At 42.7% G+C, this 21786-nt stretch overlaps 1 protein-coding gene across 10 annotated transcripts in view; it reads left to right on the top strand.

Annotated features, from left to right (window-relative positions):
- RIMS1 (regulating synaptic membrane exocytosis 1) overlaps positions 1-1914 on the top strand; it is a gene marked incomplete at both ends in the record, with an annotated part of 287625 nt that extends 285711 nt beyond the window's left edge. For all 10 annotated transcript variants that reach the window (XM_079550251.1, XM_079550253.1, XM_079550252.1 and 7 more), the window contains 3 exons: positions 66-167; positions 1203-1342; positions 1696-1914. In XM_079550251.1, the coding sequence (XP_079406377.1) occupies positions 66-167; positions 1203-1342; positions 1696-1914 (461 nt within the window). The remainder of the gene's footprint in view (positions 1-65; positions 168-1202; positions 1343-1695) is intronic.
- Positions 1915-21786: the final 19872 nt, after the last annotated feature.

Below are 21786 nucleotides of genomic sequence, written 5' to 3'. Positions count from 1 at the left end.
CTCTTTCTTATTCTCATATCTCCCAGGCTGTTCTGCTTCTCTAAAATGTTCTTCTTCTCCCTCAGGTGATATCCAGATTGGCATGGTGGATAAGAAGGGCCAGTTAGAAGTAGAAGTCATTAGAGCCCGTGGCCTCACACAAAAACCTGGCTCCAAATCTACCCCAGGTAAGGGAAAAATAAACAATACGTGAACAGAAATCAGGAATATGAAATATGCTGGTGAATTGGGGATTGGAGGCTTTTTAAGCACCTTGTTAGATGTAAATACATTTTATTTGCGAGGAATGTATGCATGGACATATATCCTTGTTATCAGTCAACTTCCTACCGCATGCATCTGCTAATTGCATGTCACTTTTCAAGGAATTAGTTTTAGCAATTCAAAACCCATTCTGGATAGAACATCTGTAGAAGTATTCCTATGTGTTTTAGGCAAGTCATATCCTTTATCAATGTACGTGAAGTCCTTTGTGTTTGTTCCCCACCAAAATGAGATGAAGAGCAGATGACTGTGCTCTGAACAAACAGCTTAGTAGACCTGCAAGTCATAGTCTTCTGTATGCTTGCATGTTATGGTAGTGCCTGTGTCAGTAATCTGTATAATGAATGAAATATCATTTTATAAGAATATTTTTAATGTCCTAGTTATTTATAGAAATCTTCATTAGGAGAGATATATAATAATTGCTACAAGCACTGCTCACTATAACAACAGGAACTCTTGTTTTAGATAGCGCTTTGGCAAAATGGTACTTTGCAACCTCCTTAGGAGCCTAAGACAAAAGAGCAGTTAGTGTCTGTGTTATCTGAATGACTTAGCTTTAAATATTCCTTTCAATGAAATATTTAAGTCTTCTGTTGTGATGTATCTCTGACCCCTACATAGTGACTCCAGCTTAACTATCAGAGACAGTTAATTCCTAGCAAAGGAAAGTGTTTTTAGAATGACAGATGAAACAGTGAAACAGAATTGTTATTAGTAACATCTTGGATCATTAAATTTAAGGGTTATAAAAATGAAATGGGTTCCTTATGGTCTGTGTCGTTTAACAAGTGTAACTGTATTCAGATTATACAACAAAGATAGCATGTCGTGTTCTTTCTACTCATCTTCCTTTTATGGCATCTGTCCTCCAGCTCAGATGTGCAACATAGAAGTTTTTAAGTCCAAACATAAAATTAATGGTGTTTTGTTTGCAGCTCCATATGTCAAAGTTTATTTATTGGAAAATGGAGCATGTATAGCAAAGAAGAAGACAAGAATTGCACGGAAGACCCTTGATCCTTTGTACCAACAGACACTAGTTTTTGATGAAAGTCCACAGGGTAAAGTCCTTCAGGTCAGTTCCTTCCAAAATCCAATTTAGGCTGTCTTTTGGTAAAGCACTTGTATGTTTACTTAAGTTTAATTAAGATATGCAAACCCATTCCAACTCACTAAGTATTTAATTTTCTAAATATCAGCAAACACATCCTCATGGCTTGTGATTTCCGACCTGTGAAATGTCTGTCTGTATTAAACATTTCTCTTTTGTTGACTCTTGCTCCTGTCCTGCCATTAAGTTCTCTCATAAGAGGAAGCAATCATTCACCCTTAAGAAAAACATTTTCCTTACTATATACATCGTGATATACAGCAGGAGTGAGCATGGCTCTTTGAACCAGGCTGAACCTGTATCTTGTGTTCTTACAGGTAATAGTCTGGGGAGACTATGGCCGAATGGATCACAAATGCTTCATGGGTGTTGCCCAGATCCTTCTGGAGGAATTGGATCTGTCCAGTGTGGTAATAGGCTGGTATAAATTATTCCCACCTTCATCACTAGTGGATCCAACCTTGACTCCCTTGACACGCAGAGCTTCCCAGTCGTCTCTGGAAAGTTCAACTGGGCCTCCCTGCATTAGGTCATAGAAGCAGGTGCTGCCTAATAAAACATCACCCAGGATAACGATTGGAACCAGATATTCACACGATCAAAAACACTGTTGGAGAGAGACAATCACTTCTGTTTTTGCTTGTAGTAGTTATCCAAAAATATGTCTGAATTGTTTGTCAAGAGACGGCTTACACTGATGGAACAAAAGTATATAACATACAGCCAAACTGTCTGTCTATCTCTGATGCTTTTAATGATCCAAAGCCAAACAAAAAAATATTAAAAAAATTAAAAAGAGAGAGAGAGAGAGGGATCTTTAGATTCAAATTAAGTCAAATATGAGCCAAACTGGAAGCTCTCACTCTGTTAACAACATTGTATTTTTCACATTTTGACAGAGCCCTCAAGCAGTGTTAACTTCCTGGTGTTTCAGAAGTTTTTCTGTATTTGTTACTTCCACTAGTTTTTTGCCATGTGATTCTGCTAGTTTTGTAGAAGTCCTCACAACGCTAACAGAGACCCTTCCTTTCTTTTTCTAAACCAAACAAAAAAAAAGGGCTGAAGCATATCTCTGTAAGCATCGTTAAAGTGTTCAGCAGCCAGTTATGATTCCAGCACGTTCAAATCATTTCTTGGTTCTGGTGCTTCAAAGTCTCCCATATGGGAACCCAGAACAAATGACCAACCAAGGTTATATTCTTAAAAGTAACTAATCATCACAGTGCCACTTTTTCTTTGTAAAAAGCAGATATGTTTGCATTATATATACTAACTTTTATGTTTATGATGTTTTGCATGGAAGAATTTTGAAGAATTCTGCAACTAATGCTGGGGACTGGTATAAAGCAGCTTTATTCTTAATTTTGACATAGAATATGTTACTGGTAATGCAGTTTTCCTCCTAGAAATGGAGAGGGAATACTTATGTTTCTGTGTATAAATGTATATTTGACTTCCCAAAACGTTGACCAGGAATGGATTGAGCATATGACACTTTCAGCTGTACCCAGGCTTCTCTCACGTGTGTCGCTTCAGACACACCTGTCTGCCCTGGATAGAGCATGGTATGAGTTGTTCAGTGTTTCACTGGAAATTCCAGTTGAAATATTCTGCACTTACTAATATTTTTATCAAATTTTAGTTTACATTTCTTTGAGATTGATGCAAGCACAAGGCTTGATTTTTTAACGCAAGATATCTTACTTTTTGGAGAAAAAAGTCAAATTTCAATTTGCTTTTTATTCATTTGAGTTCTTCTTGGCCTTGAAATCCCTTGTGATATCCTGTAAATGTGCTAAAAACTGCAGATTCTGCAGGTGCATTGTTATGTTTCCCCTCCTTTTACAGGCCATTCAATTTTGTGGTCACACAAATAGAGCAGCATGACTTGGAACTGTTCAAAGCTGCATGCACGTTTTGTAAAAAGAGATGAAAAAGGTTATTTAATAATGTATGTTAGTTCCACATAGGCCAGCTTGTATGTTGCATGTACTTGTACAGTTTGCTCGTAATTACAATACTGAAGTAACCAAGAAATCTAAGCCATCCATTTTTCTTATAGACATTTTGCAGGTTTTAGCCAGGCTAGGTCTGTGAGTCTGGTGCTAAATGTCTATAGATGGACTTTATTTTTTACCCTATGGAAAACGTGATGTAGTATGGACCAAATTCCTTCTAATAAATATTTTGGTGTAGATTCCTACTGTGGGGTTGTAACACATGTAGAAACTGTGTACACACTAGGTTTTAACTCATAGACATACTGCCTGCACCAAGTGAACTATTTATTATTACTCAACACGTTGGAACTACTCTGCCCATCTTTCCATAGGGCACAGATTGGTACTGCTCGACCTGCTGAGCAGGAAGAACTCAAGCATTGGTGCACTACTACTAGATCCTGTTCTGTCTTAGTGGCCAAAAACCAACTACTTATAATTCGATAGTAACTTTCTATTCTGACCACTTGTCTTAACACTCCCCTGTGCTTTTAAATGAACTTCCAACTCATATTATGTAAACATGTTTAATAAAATTTCCTTTTCATGTCCAGTGTAGTAGTTGTGCTCTCTGTATGTTCTGAGGTTCACCTGTGATTCTGCTCGCTGCAGGACTGTGTGAAATGTGTTAAGGAACAGTAAAATGATAAGTAACTTCTATGGTTCGTTTGATCGATGTAATAGTGTATGTTGAAATCTGGGACCAGAATCTGGGGCCTGGTGAAAGTTGTGTTTGGTTGGCTGCCTTCTCACCTTGAAAGGAGCCAAACTGTGCTCTCAGTTACTGAAGCAGGCCAATTAAAGTCACTTAGCCAAATTGCAATCTGGTGAAATCTGATCAGTTTATTTGCAATGAGTGTTGCTGTACCTGCTCGCGCCAGGTCAGCGGGATGGTGCATGTCAGCTCAGTGTTTGGTGTGGGCCGAGCCTTTAAGAGGTGAGAACAACTTCTTACCCTTTGCCCTTTCTAAACCCAGAAATATGCCGTTGTTCTGTCATGCCACGATGGATCCTGCTTTATAGAAACACACCTGAGAGCAGAATTTGGCACTAAATTTTGTTAGAGAATTAAAGATGATGTATGTTGTTTGATTTTAGTTTTCCATGTCCCACAGATACCTGATCACAACTGAAAAATAACATAAAGACAATATTGCCTCACTTCAAACACTTTTGTTTATTACTTTATTTAACTGAATACATGATTAAGCTATTGAAAAAAAAAAAGAATAATTAAACATGGTAATCTCTGAACAAAAGGCATGTTACATCTCTGCTTCTGTGGGGTGGGAGTGATCTGTTTACGTATAGAATTTGTCATACCGTTGCAAAAAGACTGCTTTCATAAATCTCATGACTTAGTGTCCAGTACTAGGAGATCTTTCCCATGCTGATCCTTATTAATAAGTAAAATTTAGCATTTCTTATTCCCCCTAGAGCATAGAAAATGTAACATCAAAAAGAGCCCAACATACTGAACTACATCATTTTTGGTGTTTCTGGTGAACAGGGCTCACACATGCAAAGAATTCAGGACAGAAGCAGTAGACTGCAATAGACAAGTAGGTTACATGCTGATCTTCTTTTCCAAGGGCTGTTGCCTTTTAAAAACTCATTGCTAGTTGCTGTTAGACAGAGAGCCATCAGAACTGTTCTGAGTGGGTAGGACAATCCAGAGCTTCTTGATCTCCTTCCTATGTAATTTCCAGAATAATAATATATGCATTTTTGTTGCCTATTTTCACTGACAAATGACAGTCCCAGAAGTTGATTTCAGCCTAGGATAGAGATTTCAGACTGGTCAGTTTGGAGCAGAGAAGGCTTCAGGGTGACTTTATAGCAGCCTTCCACTAGTTAAAGGGGGCTTACCAGAAAGATGGGGAGGGGTTGTTTATCAGGGGCTGCAGTGATAGGACAAGAGGTAATAGTTATAAACTAAAAGAGAGGAGATTTAGAATAGATCTTAGGAAGAAAATCTTCACTCAGAGGGTGATGAGGCACTGGAACAGGCTGCCCAGAGAAGCTGTGGATGCCCAGCCCTGGAGATGTTCAAGGCCAGGCTGGATAGGACTTTGAGAAACTGGTCCAGTGGAAGGTGCCCCTGCTCATAGCAGGGACTGGAACCAGATGATTCTTAAGTGCTCTTCCAACTCAAACCATTCTATGATTATAAGATTACTATGATTCAGTGTTTCTAAAACAAAGAAAATTTCCAAGTGGATCTTCAGTGCCTTGTTCTGTGCCTTCAGGATTCTACCAATGACAAGTGACTCATCTTATACGAAATCTGCTTCTCTATTATGGCTGCTTTCTGCTTCTAAGGAGTTGTAGCTCCACTGTCCATAGCCCACTTAACTCCATCTAAGAAGAACTGTGTGCCTCATCCTCTTCTTTTGCCATAAATGAAGAAATTCATGCCAGACAACAAAATTGTTCTTTCTTTAAAGCTACTGGTATTCCCTGTATGTTACTACAGTATAATTCTGCTAACGCAGAATAAAGTAATTTGCAATAAAGCAGATTGTTTACAAGGACGTGTTTTCTCAAATCAGGAGGTGAGTCCTCTGACCATCTCATGTGATTAAGAATGCCACCAAAGTCTACCAAGTATAACAAGGTTCTTGATTAATTCCTTATTTCCAGGTCTGCCAAGTCTCTCTAGGAGGAAAACAAAAGTGCCTTGCTTACGAAATCATAGAATGGTTTGGATTGGGAGCACCATTTAGTTCAACCTCTCTGCCATGGACAGGGACACCTACTAGATCAAGTTGCTCACATCACGTAAGTATTTTCTCAGGTTCTGTGTGGATGACTCTGTATGCTCAGAATTGTTAAATGCCATGGTTGTGAAGGGTGTATGTTGCAGGCATGTCATGTAGATCTGTCTTCTGAGTTTATGATCCAAGTTTGTCCTACCTGAGGTGCCAGATATAGGAAGAGAAGCTGCTCCCACTCCTTCAGGAGCAGAGATGCTGACAGTGATCCAGCTCCTGAAAGCACAGACAGGTGTCTAATGAAATGACCCTATGTGGGGTATTTTCTAGAAGCTAGCATGCTTTGAAGGCGTAATTGTGTATTAGAACATAAAATCTTGGACATTCTGCCTTATTGAGTCAAAGTGTCTAAAGCTAGACACTAGCAGCAACTGGGGAAGAGGTTAAAAAGTTGACAGAATCAGTAGACTACAATATTGCAATTCAGGTAAGGCAAATATTACAGATCTGTACTCACCTGTCTCACCTAATACAAGAAATGAATCCTTAAGAGCTGAGTTTTTTAGAGATTTCAGCAGCTGTCTGGTCTGCTAAAGTGAGTCAGTCAACTAAGGCTTTCACAGAATCCCATGGGTGGCCTCAGAGAAAATTACCTTGAAAAAGAAGTTATGAGCAACAGTTCATTACTATCGTGTTCCTAGGACAATTAGGAATTACTCATTCTGCTTGCTTTTCTTTCACGTATTTTACAATTATGAAGTCCTTCTAAAGTACAGTTAGGAATCAGTATTGGCCCACTTGGTAAAACGGTGGATACACGGTGAAAGACTTTGTGATATCACTGTCTGCACGGATTTTTAGTGTATCTGCAACAATTCATTTAGTTGAAGAGTCTTTTTCACTTTTTCTTCTCATTTATATCAGCGGGATGCAGGTTTCTGGGTGACTTTGAGAACCCAGGTCTCTGTACCCGGATTTTGTGACGATTCAATTCCATATTTCAGAGATATCATATATATATGGAAAGAGCAGAATTTACACATGGAAAAAATAGTTGTGAGGTGCTCAGATACTGAAATGATATAACTGTCACATTTTCCTGTCCTTTTTTTCACTGGAAAGTATCAGGAAGCAACATCCTCCACACTAAACTTCGTTACATTTCAGCTACAGACAGAATTCCTGAGCTACACACCTAAGCAGGATGCTGCTGTTTTCTTCAATCTGTGCAATCCTCTATTCAGAAAGTCACAGAATCACAGAATGGCCAGGGTTGGAAGGGACCTCAAGGATCATGAATCTCCAACCCCCCTGCCACAGGCAGGGCCACCAACCTCCCCATTTAATACTAGACCAGGCTGCCCAGGGCCCCATCCAACCTGGCCTTGAACACCTCCAGGGACGGGGCATCCACAACCTCTCTGGGCAGCCTGTTCAGCACCTCACCACTCTCTCTGTAAAGGATTTCCCCCTGACATCCAACCTAAATCTCCCCTCCCTCAACTTAAAACCATTTCCCCTTGTCCTGCAGTTGTCAACCCAAAGAGTTGATTGAAAGTCACTTGTGCAGATGATGTTTCGTGCCCCAATATCATACTCTCCAGGCATCACTTTTACCGCTGCATTTCCACTTTGTCTTTAGTTACTGTTGTCTGGTCTTACTTGCCTAGGCTGTTCGGTGACAGATCTCCACAGAATAATGTTGTATATGCCACAGCACTCACTGGTAGAATCGCAGAATCATAGATAGTGGAAGGGACCTTTGGAGATCACCAAGTCTAACCCGCTTGCTAAAGCAGGTACTCCACAATTTGTCCAGGTGGGAAAGTGTCCAGGCAGACTTTGAATATCTCCAGAGAAGGAGACTCCACATCTCTGGGCAGCCTGTTCCTATGTTCTGTCACCCTCATTGTAAAGAAGTTTTTCCTCATGTTGGTATGGAACTTTGTATGTTCCACTTTCTGCCCATTGCCCCTTGTCTTACCGCTATGCACCACTGAAAAGACCCCGTCCTCATCCACTTGACTCCAACCCATTAGATATTTATAAGCATTGAAGAGATCTCTTCTCAAGACTGAACAGTCCCAGGTCACTCAGCCATTCCTTATAAGAGCTATGCTCCAGGCCCCTCATTGTCTCTGTGGCCCTCCACAGAACTCTCTTTACAAATCCCCCTTCTTTCTTGGATTGAGGAGCCCAGAACTGGACACAGCAGACATTTAGACTAATGTGACCTCACTAGGACAGAGTAGAGGGGGAGGATCACCTCCCTTGACCTGCTGGCCACGCTTTTTTTAGTGCACCCTAGGATCCCATTGGCCCTCTTGGCCACAAGGGCATACAGCTGGCTCATGGCCAACCTGTTGTCCACTAGGACACCCAGGTTCTTCTCTGCAGAGCTCCTTTCCAGCCCCTAACCTGTACAGATGTGTGCAGTTATTCCTCGCCAGGTGCAGAACTGCAGTTGCCTTTGATGAACCTCGCAAGTTCCTGTCCACCCAGCTTTCCATCCTGTCCTAGTCTTGCTGAATGGCAGCATAGCCTTCTGTGTGCCATTCACTCCTCCCAGCTTTGTATCATCAGCAAACTTGCTGAGGGTGAAATCCATCCTTTCATCCAGGTCATTGAGAAGAAGCTGAACAAGATCAGACCCAGCACTGATCCCGCTAGTTACAGGCCTCCAACCATTCTATATACCATTGATCCCAACCCTCTGAGCTCTGCCATTCAGCCAGTTCTCAATCCACCTCACTGTCCACTTGTCTACTGAGTGTCAAAAGCCATGCTGAAGTCAAGGTACACAACAGCCACTGCTCTAGCCCCATCTACTCAGCCAGTGATGACATCATGGAAGGCCACCAGATTGGTCAAGCAAGATTTCCCTGTGGTGAATCCATGTTGACTACTCCTAATAACCTTCTTTTCCTTCATTTGCTAGAAGAGTTCAGTAAGACAGTTCTAGGTGCTTTAAGGAATCTTGTCGCACTATTGATCCTCCCAAAATCAAGATTTGCAAATCTAACAAATATTGTAAAACAAAACAAAACAAAACAAAACAAAAAAAAAAAAAAAAGAGGAAATAAGTTTTAGTACACATATTTACAGACTGCAGAAACGCTGTCCATAGGCAGTGTGAACATGACAACGTTACACTAGCACATAAGAATAAAGACCAATTATTATTTGCATTAATGCAAAAAGTGAGGGAAGGTCAGGAGGGGGATTGTTTTCTAAATATTTAGTTACTAAGTGGTATCTATTAGAAGCCAGGAGCAGCAACCTCCACTTCTCCTGCTGCTCCTTAGAGCAAGAGGGTCCCAAGAACTTCAGCCTCCAGTTTTAGGAACTGCAGTGTTTCTCCCACGGTGACAGTATCAGACTAAGCCAGCAACCCCTTGAATGCACAGGAATGAACAGACAGCACAAAAGAAAATAATGACAACTACAGTAAAAAGGCAGGGCTTCAAAACAATTTGCATGCCAACCCTGTTTGGGTTGTGAATGACTGAGAATGCAGCTGTCACTGAATAACATACAGAAGAGGGACATGGTTTAGTGGGAACTATCGGTGATAGGTGAACGGTTGGACTGGATGATCTTTTAGGTCTTTTCCAACCTTGGTGATTCTATGATTCTAAGAGTCTGAAGTTAAAACAAGTTTCTAGATATCCCTCTTACCCTTCAGGTTAGGTGAGCTGGATGTCTGTGGGTGACTGATGCTATGGAGTTTTGAACAAAAATGAATCTTCTGTAAATGGGAGCTTTTGTATATACAGCTTGTCCAATCTTTTCTCTTTGGAGATGATCTGTTGCTTGCAATAACTGCGAGCTTAATTTCAAGGGGATGTATGGGGTGTATTTAATTTTAAGCTCAGAGCTGTATTGCGGAAGATAGAAGTTGTATCAGCCCTTGTGAAGCCCTGGCTAGGATGGTAAAGCAATCAGGTGCTCTGTAATGGGTTACCAATGTGCCAGATCTGGAGATCTTCAGAGAGGATGGGGGTAAGATTTTGAGGAGCATAGTGAGAGAGAAGGGAAGGAAGAAAATGGTGCCTCTGTTCACTTGGGGGAATTAAGAACACTCATGGAAAAAGAAAAAAAAAAAAGAAAGAAAGACAGAAAGAAAAAAAACACCGCAAGACATACCTGTTCAGGTCCTGTCTTTTCAACTGAGAGCTTCAAAAAGAAGTGTAGTAGCTGAAGAAATTTGGGCCAACCCCTGAAAAGCCTTGCAGATATCAGTGGGTGTCTGCCTAGTTGGGCAAAGGATGTGGCCCAAGTTCAGTATCTCAGTATGGGCAACAGAATCTCTGGTGGCTACAGTACATCTTTTTGAAAAAAAAAAGATGAGATGATGTGTCATTTTCCTTTCTGATAAAACTCTGCAGGAGTTAAGGAGAAGAGGAAAACAAAGTTGGTGACACAAACAATCTTCGACTTGTTTTACATCCAGTCTCAGATGGCATGTAGTGGTTGTAATTGCTGGGAATAGGGATTATTCTATGGATGTGCGTGAGGGTATGAGGGCCCTACAGAGGGATCCAGGTAGGCTGGATCAATGGGCTGAGGCCAAGTGTCTTGTCCTGCACTTCGGTCACAACAACCTCATGCATCACTCCAGGCTTGAGGCATAGTGGCTGGGAAGCTGCACAGAGGGAAAGGATTTGGATGTGTTACATGCAGCTGGCTGGACATGAGCCAGCAGGGTGCTCAGGTAGCCAAGAAGGCCAATGGGATTCTGGTTTGTATCAGAAATAGTGCAGCTAGCAGGAACGGGGGCGATTGTCCCCCTGTACTCAGGTCTGGTGCAGCTTCACCTCAAGTACTGTGTTCAGACTTGGGCCTCTCACTACAAGAAAGACATTGAGGCCCTGGGGTGTGTCCAGAGAGGGGCAACAAAGCTGTTGAGAGGTCTGGAGCACAAGTCTTATGGGGAGCAGTTGAGGGAACTGGGATTGTTCAGTCTGGAGAAGAGCTCAGGGAGATCCTCTTTCTCACTACAGCTAAGCATACTATCTGCTCTCCTACAGGAGGCCAGACGTTCTGGTTTCCTCCTCTCACCCTTCCCTGCCCATTGCACCTAAAAGGCAGTTTGGTGCAGTTTGGTACCTGCTACCAGCTCTCAGTTGCTCTTCTCAGGTGCTGCAATGGAGCTCTTAATTCCCAAGCCTCTTGGTGGAACAGGCCAGAATTACCAAACCATTAATGTTAAAAGCCAAAACAAAACAACTCAGACCTTTGGCATTTCTTCTGTGCATTAAAAGATAAAAAGGAGAAAACGATTTTCATTGTTCGTTGGTCTGAAACAGCATCAAATTGCATTCCCACCAGAGGCTGTGGCTGTGCTGTCTGTATAACCCTTATGTTTCTTTATACAAACAGCCTTCCTTGCTAGATTTCTGTTATGTCATTCAAATCCTCCATAAAACAAATCCCCAAATGTAAATGAGCAGAAAGAGACACGTTTCCATGGCAGTGAGCAGCTCCTCAGGGCTTAACCTCCCACTCCTTTTGTTCCCGAGGCCGCTATCTCCCGCAGCACTAATCTCAGCCTTGTTCTCCCTTTCCCTGTTGTCCGATACCCCCTCACAGCAGCGTCTGCCGTCTCCAGGGAGCACCTGTTGGATTTGATAACGATTCCTCCCGACGCGTTCCTGGGGCACCGGCAGGCCGCAGGGGGGCGCCGCAGCGCCGCTGGCCGCGCGGAGTCAACGCCGCCGCTTCGCCCTGAGCCCGCCGCTCCCCCGGTCGCCGCCTGGGGGCGCCCCCGCACCGCGGGAGGAACCCGGCCGAGGGAGGAGCTGCTGAGCTCGGCCGGGCTGCGGGAGTGGTGGGCTCGGCGGGCCGCAGCTCTGCGCCCCCTTGGTCTCGTCTGGTTGAGCTTGACGGCCAGCGTGGGCCTGTCCTGGCCTTGGGATACGCACCTGTGCCACCGCCAGCCAGCGTTGTGAAGCCTGGTGTGCAGCATGGCAGGAATCACAGAGGTCTCCACTTTAACGTGGAAAAACTCACATCTGTTATATTAGACGCTTTTGTAGGGGAAAAAAAAAAAAAAAAAAAAAAAAAAAAAAAAAGTGGTTTTTTTTTTCCATGTGTTGAATGTGTATTTGCAGCTGAAGTGAAGCTGTGCAATTGCTGGCTGTCTGTTTGCTGGTTTCAAGTTATGGCTATCCAAGCAGTCCCAAACTTTTGAAGTAAGAACATATGAGGAGTGGCAGAGGAAACTGGAAATGTTTAGTCTGGACAAGAGGAGGCTCAAAGGGACCTTATAGCTCTCTACATCTGCCTAAATGGAGGTTGGGGCGAGGTGGGGGTTGGCCTCTTCTCCCACCTAATAGGATGAGAGGGAATGCCCTCAAGTTGCAGCAGAGGTGTTTCAGTTTGGATATCGGGAAACATTTCTTCCCTGAAAGAGTGGTAATACTTTGGAACAGGGAGCTGGTGGAGTCACTGTCTTTGGAGGTGTTTAAGAAAAGGGTAGGTGTAGCACTTAGGGTCATGGTTTAGTGGGCAGTGTTGATAGTAAGTAGGTGGTGTGACTAGGTGATCTTAGAGATCTTTTCCAACCATAATGATTCCATGATTCTCTGAAGGGGAATTGTTAATGCATGAAAAGAAATGGTGATTGTATTTAGCAGTCTTCCTTGTTTCAGTATGGACTGTGGACTCACATAAATCCATACGGTTCCACTAAGCAATGTTAAAAATAGTCCCCATTGGCAGTGACTGATCTGAGAGATCCATGTCAGGCTGCTGTATGGTGGAATGACAATCCTTATTTTGTTTTCTGAGCACAACTTTTGCTGTTAAACTGTTGTGAACCTTCACTTCACCTTTGTCACTTTCCTATCAAACTGAGCGTTAGATACATCAGGAGAATTTCTCCAACTGAATTTCATCCAGCTGAAGCTGGGAATTACACAGAAGTGTTTTCTTGGTCCCTTCCAACTATGGTGGTGTTTTAATTACAAATGAGCCAATTAAGGTCTTCATGCCTTTTGCTCTCCTACATCCTCAAACTCAGGTTTTCTGGGATTAGGGCTCCAGCTGACCAAGCACGGAGAATCTCACAGCCCAGCCACCAGTTATCAGACACAGTGTAAGTGCAAGGGCTGAGCCCTGAGCCCAATGCTAGAGCTTCACTGCCCCAATCATGGGGCTGAAAAACAGATGGCCATGTTTTAGGATTGGTACCCAGTTGTTAGGAATCCAAGGGGAATCCAGCCAGATGAATGGCACTCACCTGGGTATGACTGAGAGCTTGACGCACAGTACTGGAGCTTCAGAAACACACTTTGTTGTTCCCTGATAGTGACAGCTGTACTTTGGAAAAGAGGATCTGGTAAATGAGGGAAGTGATCACTCAACATAGCAGAAATTGCACAGAAGTCTGCAACTGTAAAAACTATCAGCTCTCAAATTAGTTAGCAGGGCAGGACAGATGCACTTTGTGGCACTAGGTCAAAGCACAAAGCTTCCTAAATTTAATCTTGCTTATCAACTTCTGCCTCTTGAAGTTCCCACTGTGCAAGACATCCCTGAACCAGTCAGAACCACCAGAAGGTGTTCCTGGCATTTTCCCCCAAGCGCCTGGAGAAGACGCTGTTCCAGAGGACATGAGTGGTATATCCTTATTTCCTGGCAACGCGTGGTTGCCAGAAAAGCTTCTTGAGATTAACTGGGGGTTGGCATAGTTTGCAGCAGCCTTTAACCTGCTGTAACGTGCTCTGAGATGAGGACAGCTGCAGGCAACTCTTGCTTCTTTTGAACTCTGCGCCAGTCCGATGTGCACATGCTGCCCTTCAGCAATGCAGCACAATGGCGGGCAGACAACAGAGGGCCTTGCCTGCAAGCTGGAGCCTCCGGTTGGGAAGCCCTCTCACTTCCTTGTGAGCGGGGTAGGAGAAGGCCTGCTGTGCTGGCTTTGTGTGTATGCAGACAAGATTCGGCAGGGCACGTTTGCCGAAATTGACACTGGACCAAGCCCTTCAGATGCACATTCCTGAACCCACTCCTCCCCTTTAGGGCATTTTATACTAGCCACTCCCAGGTTTCCTTCCCCTCTCTTTAATTACCTTTTGGTAGCAATCATCTTTGTCTGTATGTATATATGCTAATACTAGGAGGGCTGTCAGTGCAGCTTTGCAGCCCAATCTTTTCCAACATGATTGTGGCTTCGGGCTGTGGCTTTTTTCCAGTGCTTAAATGCACCACCCGTGGCTATTGGGTGAGGACAAGGATTTGCATTTTTCTTGCACACAAAAAAAGGAAATGCATTCTCCCTCTCCACAGATGCCACAACCACAACTGTGCTGCTGAACAGGCTTCTGTTGCTGGCAGAGAGAGCAAGGCAAGAGAAAACTCGGGAGTCACCCTTCACCTTCTGTCACTGTGATTCCTCCATCACAGACCTCTAGATACCAGTCCCACTGTGGGGACTGCAGCCCTACGGCCAATAAAAGAGATAAGAGCTATCATTGCCCTTCACTAATGGTCACTAATGGCAATCTGAGGAAACTCCTCCTTCAGAATCCACAATATGTTGGAGATAATGGTCCTACTCTTGTAATATCCTGCTGGAGGCTGGCTGTGGTGAAAGAGGCTGGGAGTGCAGAGACTCAAACCATTAACTTCTAGCATGGTTCAGAATGAGCTGCCCATGCTACAGGCATGACTCAGAGCCCAGAAAGGTGTTTGGGATCTGTGATGATAATATGAAGTGGTCAAACCCTTGGGAAATGCTTTGAGCCCAGATACGGTTCTTGTCTCCAAATGTGAGTTAATTTTTGGCGGATGCAAAATTTCCTGGTTGAAAATTAAACTTAGCAGCTGAGCATACCTTGCTTTCTTGTTGTTTTGTTGATTGTTTTTAATTCTTATGTGATTTTTTTTTTTTTTTTTTTTTTTTGGTATCTTTGCAAGTTTCAGAAGGATTGAAAAGACATGGAAATGCTAACGGGTGTTTTGGCTCATTCTACCGTGTAGAGCTTCTCTGTGCCAAAGTGCTAGTTACCTAGGAAACTGCTGTAGAATTGGATTTGGATAGATGTGTTGTCAACTGCAAATGAGTGGAGTGGCTTTTCAAGAGGTGGGAAAGAGTGTAAAATGCATTGAAAATTAGAATGCCTGTAACATGATTTCTAGGTAAGATGGTGGTCGTATATTTTTGACTGGCATTTTGTAGGCACACTGACAACTGCACAAAAGGGATTGCAGATGGAGTGTACAACCATGCTTTGGTATCTGAACTTAAATGCCCTTGTGTTTGTAAGCTGGGTAGGCTTTAGTCTAAATGTCAGACCCAGAGTGTTTGCGAAGAATAGTACGAAGGCTGCCATTAAGCATTTTGCCCATTTTATTAAAACAACCTGTCTAGAGATTTGAGCTACAGCACAGCATGGCCATTTATGAAAAAAGAGAGACTGATGGAACATATTTAATGATGGAGACACATCTAAGGACTTATGCAATGAAAAAAAATGTGACTGCAGAGCCTTTCCTGGAAATCACTATTAATGAGCCATCTCCAATACAGCAGCAAAAAGTGAGAAACAAATAAAGGGTTCAGGCTGGGGGAATTACAGTTATGTCTGTCAGTTCTGCTGCAAAGGCCAAATCTGCGAGTGCCATCTTGTCCCAAGGGAGTCAATACTTAAGAGTGGTCCACAGCTGAAAAAAAAATGAGCAAAGCAGTGGGGCTTACTTGGTAAACGTAGATCTCCAACATGTCCTCCTGTTTTTCCCCCTAAAACATATGCAGGGCTAGCTTTCAGACTTGCACTGAACACCAATTTCCTAAAAAAATTATTTCTCCTAAAAAAATGCACTTCAAATGCAAAGTCAGTATTCATGTTATCACAGGTGTCATCAGTTGGCACAGCTGCACATAATCTTCAAAGTTTTTTTTTTTGTTTTTTTTTTTTTCCTTGCTAAGCAGGTGAGGAGTTTCCAGTCTTGCAAAGGTGAATTGTGCTGCTTCTTTTGGGTTAGGTGAGTGCACCAGCTGAGAAGAAGGCTGAGGCAGGGCACTGCCCTTCCTCCTCTGGAGGCAGAAGTAGGCAGAACCTACTTCCAGAAGCATGTATGTGGTGCCTCTGCATCTCTAATGCTCCTTGCGTTTCACTTTGCAGGTGCTTCTCTCCTCCCAGCGGTCTAAAACAAGTGCCAAAGGCATGAAGCCTGGCCTCAGAGTTGTGTTGCTTTTTCTGTTGAGTGCTGCTGAGGCTTTGTCTTTAAGGCAGGATAGGTCCCTTAAAGCTGCCTGCAGTCTTTTTGATCTGCTCCTGTCTGGCTGACATAAACTGCAGGGCTAAAACAAATTACCCTGTGGATGTACCACTTCTGCCCTGATCTGCTTTGCTGCCAGGAAACCAGGTTGCGTGGCCCAAACCTCTGCTGCTGCACTGGAGGTAGACACCAGAGTTTGAGAGAAGCTGTGATATCTTGGGTCTTTTATCTGCTGTTTATAAGAATACAGGCACCCAAGATCACTATTCCTTAGACAATGTCTTTAACAACATTTACGCTGGAGATCAGCCAAAGCCTATAAAACTGCAGGCTGCTGGGCCTGGAGGTAGTTGCACTATTGTCCAGCACATCCAAAATTTCTCTCTGGCCTCTACTTTCAGAAAGGAGCTGATCTCCTGTCCAGACACAGACACTCTTCCTCGCTGCTCAAGTCTAGGCTCACAAATGTCTACGTGCACACAAACCTAAGCAGACTCCTTCATTTCAGACCCATCTGTAACCTGTATAATGAATAATGTATAACGAATTTTGTGGTCTACATGTTTATTAAGTGACTCAGTATTTCCAGTGGAGATTTTGTGCTCATGTTTTACTCACGTCGCAAAACCCACTCACTCTTTTATTATCCCTAGCAGCAGTAGGCGATAATAAATTATACAACTGCAGATGACGGTAACTATATCAACAAACAAATTGTATTGGTTTTCAGTGTGAGTTTAAAGCTCCATTTATTGGTTGCACAGACTCTGAAGAAGGAATCTGGGAATGCTGCTGCTGTTTTTAAACATTCTTGCAGGACTGTAATCCAAGCCTTTCTTGACAAGTCTCTAAAGGAGATTTTGCTTAATGTGTACCTCAGCTTTTACATACCGGAGAGGAATTTGCATATGTAAGAGAAGGGGAAGAAATATAACTTACGCAATAGCGACAGTTCCCATTTGCTTCTGCGTGAAGGAGATGAAAGACAAAACGAGCTTGGGTGTGGAATTCAAATCTAATCCCCCTCAACTGCACATCCAGAGACACATTCATACCCCCTGGAAAACAAAGGCTTGTAACAAAACGTCAATCAGCAGTGTAGCTACAGCCCGTGTATCAAAAAAAGCTCACACCCTCCCCAAGTTTTTCTGAATCCCATTGTAAACATAGTAAGTTGCTCAATGAATTTGCAGACTGTGGGAAGATGTGAGCATATGCAGTAGCAGCCATTTTGAGACAGCCACTGTGGTCAAGGATTGATTTTTTATGGAAGCAGGCGTAGCTTCATTTGTAAATTACACTATCCTTTCTGCAAGGAGTAAAGACACTGTTTATAGAGAAAATCATTTCAAAGGAGGGCATATGATAGAGGTGTACATCAGCAACAAGCTGGAACACTTAGAGACGTGTGACTGTGGCTCACCAGCTGCTCCACATGCTGAGTTCTTGGTTGGATGGAAAATTTTCCCTCACTGTTTGTCTATGCTCTGTGGCCATACACTCAAAACCAGGTGTACCTGGATCAGGGTTGCAGATCCTTGCCTGCTGGTGCTGGATGGGGCATACCTGGTTAGGGAAATAGGTAACAGTGAGGCTTGCAGTGAAAGGAGATGGCCTGCAGGCTCTCTGAAGGTCAGGTTTTGCTCTGAACTCCCCAGCATAGTGTTTTGCAGCCCTGTGAGTCTGGAATCATCTGGAGCAATCAAGAGCTGGCTAAGCTGCAGCCTGAAAGAAGCCTCCTGGTCCATACAGGGCTGACTAGCTCATACTTTGAACTAAGCTGTCAGTCACCACCCTGACATGCCTTATGGGCTCCAGATTGCCCATAAGTTCAGTTTAGGCTGACATGAGCCTTTTCTGTTTGCTCCTTTTGTGGTTATTCTCAGGCGCTGTGCAGGAGCCTCCTGCTAGCGGAACTGGGGAGTCTACAACCCAGGCTCCCTACAAACTCTCGCCGAAGGTGATTGAACTCAGCCCCCTTGTAACTGCTATGGGGACCTGGCGGCAGAGCTGCATATTTCAATTAGAATTGATTGTTAAAGGTATTCTTGGAGCTTGACACTTTTTGACGCCGAGAGCTTGAGGCCAGACCTTTGAGCATTTCCTCTTGCAACATCACCAATCTTTACATGAATAAATGAGACCAGTTACAGACATAAGTCAGTTCTTGTTACTTGGACGTCTCTTTTCCACAGTCTGTATATTCCTCAGTACCTTTATTGAAATAACAGCTGGTCTCTATTAAGCCAGCAGTCAGTCAGGACAATACAGGCTGCCCCCTCTTGGGCTTTTATAAGAATTTGGTTGTGTTACACACATTGCTAGTTAACTGTAAAGCTAAAATGAAGAAAAAAGTTATAAAGTGTCATTAACTTAGATTCAGACTGCAAAAAACTATTCTCCAAATAAAGACAGCATGTTAGGAAATCAAAGCATATTCAAAATGGCTCCCACTTTAACATCTGCTGTGTGCTTGTCCATTTTAAAATTTAAATTGCTAATTATTCACTCAAACAGTCTGCAGTGTTCTCTTTATTTTTTTGTCAGCCAAGCATCGTTCTTCTCTTCTAGAGGACACAGAGGTAAGCTTTACCTAGGTTGAAGCAACTCACTTTATTCTGATGAAGATTTTGTTCCTTTTGCATTCCCATCATCTTGTGTTATTTTTTCCCTGTCTTGGAGCACTTGTTATCTTGCAAACACCTTTATCCTATCAAAAGTGCAAGATTTAAATTTTGTGCAGCAGGTAACAGTTAAAACAACTTGACAGTCACAGAGACAATTAAAATGTATTACTGGATTCTCTCACCAGAACAAGGTGCCCAAGGCCACTGTGGTGAACGTATCACCAAACCAGACAGGGTTTTTGCAGCAGGCTGGAACAGGAGCACTTGCTTCCTTGGCAGTCCTCCTGCCTCCTTCAGGCATGCTGAGCTCCCTGGCTTTGCTAATGTCTTCCAGCTGAAGTGCAGTGATCACATTACTGCTGTTCTCCATCTCAAGATTTTCAGAGGAGGTTGCTTCATGCTTAATTGAAATTATTTTGTTTTGTGTATGGGTATGTACAGTCACAGTCAGGCTTTTTTTTTTTTTTTTTCCCTTATATCCAGTTCCCATATGCTGAGAAAATCCAGAAGTTAACATCTGAGTAAATTACACCACAGTATATGAATAAACATAAATGATAATTACACACTGGAACAGGTTGCCCAAGGAGGCTGTGGATGCCCCATTCCCAGAGGCATTGAAGGCCAGGCTGGATGTGGCTCTGAGCAGCCTGGTCTGGTGATTAGTGACCCTGCACATAGCAGGGTGGTTGAAACTAGATGATCTTTGAGGTCCTTTTCATCCCAGGGCATTCTATGATTCTATGATAATATATTAGAAATAATATATGCGTTTGCCTGAATTTCATAGCAACATCTCTATTAGGAACACAGTATGTTGACAAGTTGAAGTGTGGTAATTATACAGGTAAATATAAATAAGGAATTTTATGGGCATCCTGGGTTTTCAGACATATCCTGCCTTCCCTTCATGTGTTCTTTACTCTGGATCCTCTTTTCTGAAATTCCCATTTGCTATATTCCTCCTTCAGGGATTCTAGAAGCAAGGGAATTGCTCAGAGACACAGAAAGTTACTCTTCCTTATTACAGTAATGTCATGTAAATATATTCTACATCCTCAGCCTCTCATGTAAGTAGAGCTGGGCATGTTATCTTTAAATTCCAAGGCTGCTGTTATTAAAACATCTCAATCAAACATATGCATTCGTCTGTGCAGAAATGGCCTTGCTCATTTGCTTTTGGGTGGAAAAAGAACAAGCTTGTGTTAAGTGGGTAAGAGCCTGGGGAAGGGCCGGAGCCCCAGACCAAGTGCACAAAGTAAAACACCCTCTTTCAGAGTATGTCTTTACTGGATGGGAAAAAAAGAAGATGCATCTTCACAATCTAAGTTCACTAACCTGATTTCAAAGAGCTGCGAATACTGCGTTAATTGATTAGTTTTTACTTGGGTCAGCAGCACATGTTCAAACCTTGTAGCAAACCTGATACTTTAACCTGGGTGCACATAATGGGCTCTGGAGAAAAAAGGGCAGATTCTGCCTCTCTGAGTGTACTGGTGTTGGAAAGCCCAAATGACATGAGGCTGCTGACACCTCGGTCAGGATGTTTAACCACTACACGCTTTCTTCATGATGCCGCTGTTCAGAAGTACTCAGTGTCACTGTTCCCAGAGCAGCAGTGAAATTCCTGTCAGTTTACAGGTGGGCACTTTTGGAAGCAGTGTCTACTCTCCCGCTTTTTTGGCAGCTTTGAACAGGAAATGTGGGATTGATGTGCCCAGATCTGGGCTCCTGCTGTAGGGTATCTGCTGTAGCAGGGGGGTTGGACGCAATGATTTCTTGTGGTCCATTTCAACCCCTGCAATTCTGTCATTCTGTGATTTGGGTTGAAAAAGTACTCTTCCCCTGTAGTAAAATTTAGAGTATTGCATTTCACTATAGTTAGTTAAATGCTGTCTGAGAGGCAACTAATTCCGTTCATCAATTTCCTTCTGAAGTATTAAGAAGGGCCAGAGGGCTATATGAATTCCTTTTTAAGCCCTCCCTGGTTCTTCAAGCACTGAGCAGACAGGTTACTAGAGGTTCTGGAGCACTGATCTCTTTTGTGATTTTGCTCTTGCAAAAACACTTTGCTCCCCTTTAAAATAAAAGTGTTAAAAATGATAACAAACTGCAAAATCAAGAGAGTGAAGACATACTGTACTGCCAGCGAGGCTAAGCCATGACCATGCCACAATAGTACACTTTAATCTTAACATATCAAGTTCAAAATCCAAAGATTAGCTACACTGCTATATATCTCTTACTGAGAAAGTTTCCATTTCCTTTTTGACAAGTATGAATGTCTGTTACTGGCACTGTGAGTATGTGCCTTTTTTTCAAGCCAACACTGTTTGTAAAATTCCTTTAGAAAAATTACTTAGTGTAGGAGTTAACCCCTTGCTAACTTGAACTGAGAAGTTCATGGTTCAAATCACTTCTCTACAACATTGCTGTACTCAAACTGATTTTTCAAATTGGCAGCTTATGTAATTCAGGGACATATTTTCTGACCTCTGTGCCATATTCTGCATATACTGTGCCTACTGCGTTCCTCATCCTGTAAGCAAGTTGTGTTTGTTTTCTCTCCTCTTCATCCACCCTCTTGAAAACGTTGTTTTATAGCCAAGGTTCTACAGAGTTAGATACTCATTAGATACCAGCTATGCTGGTGCCAAGATATATCTATTGCCTGAAAATATCAGTGTCTGAAGGGTTTGATTTTCTCTCTTTGCTGTGATTAAATACTGTGCAGATGGAGCTATGGATTCATTTATAATAATTATGATTTTTTTCTTGATCTTCCTCTCTATTTTTTACTTGTGGAATTTTATGGCTCTTTTAGCTTCCTACTTTTGTTA

This window comes from Tetrao urogallus, assembly GCF_951394365.1.
Source record: "Tetrao urogallus genome assembly, chromosome: 2".
NCBI lineage: Eukaryota > Metazoa > Chordata > Aves > Galliformes > Phasianidae > Tetrao > Tetrao urogallus.
The sequence above is the reverse complement of the archived record's forward strand: the minus strand, read 5'-3'. Positions and strand labels throughout refer to the sequence as shown.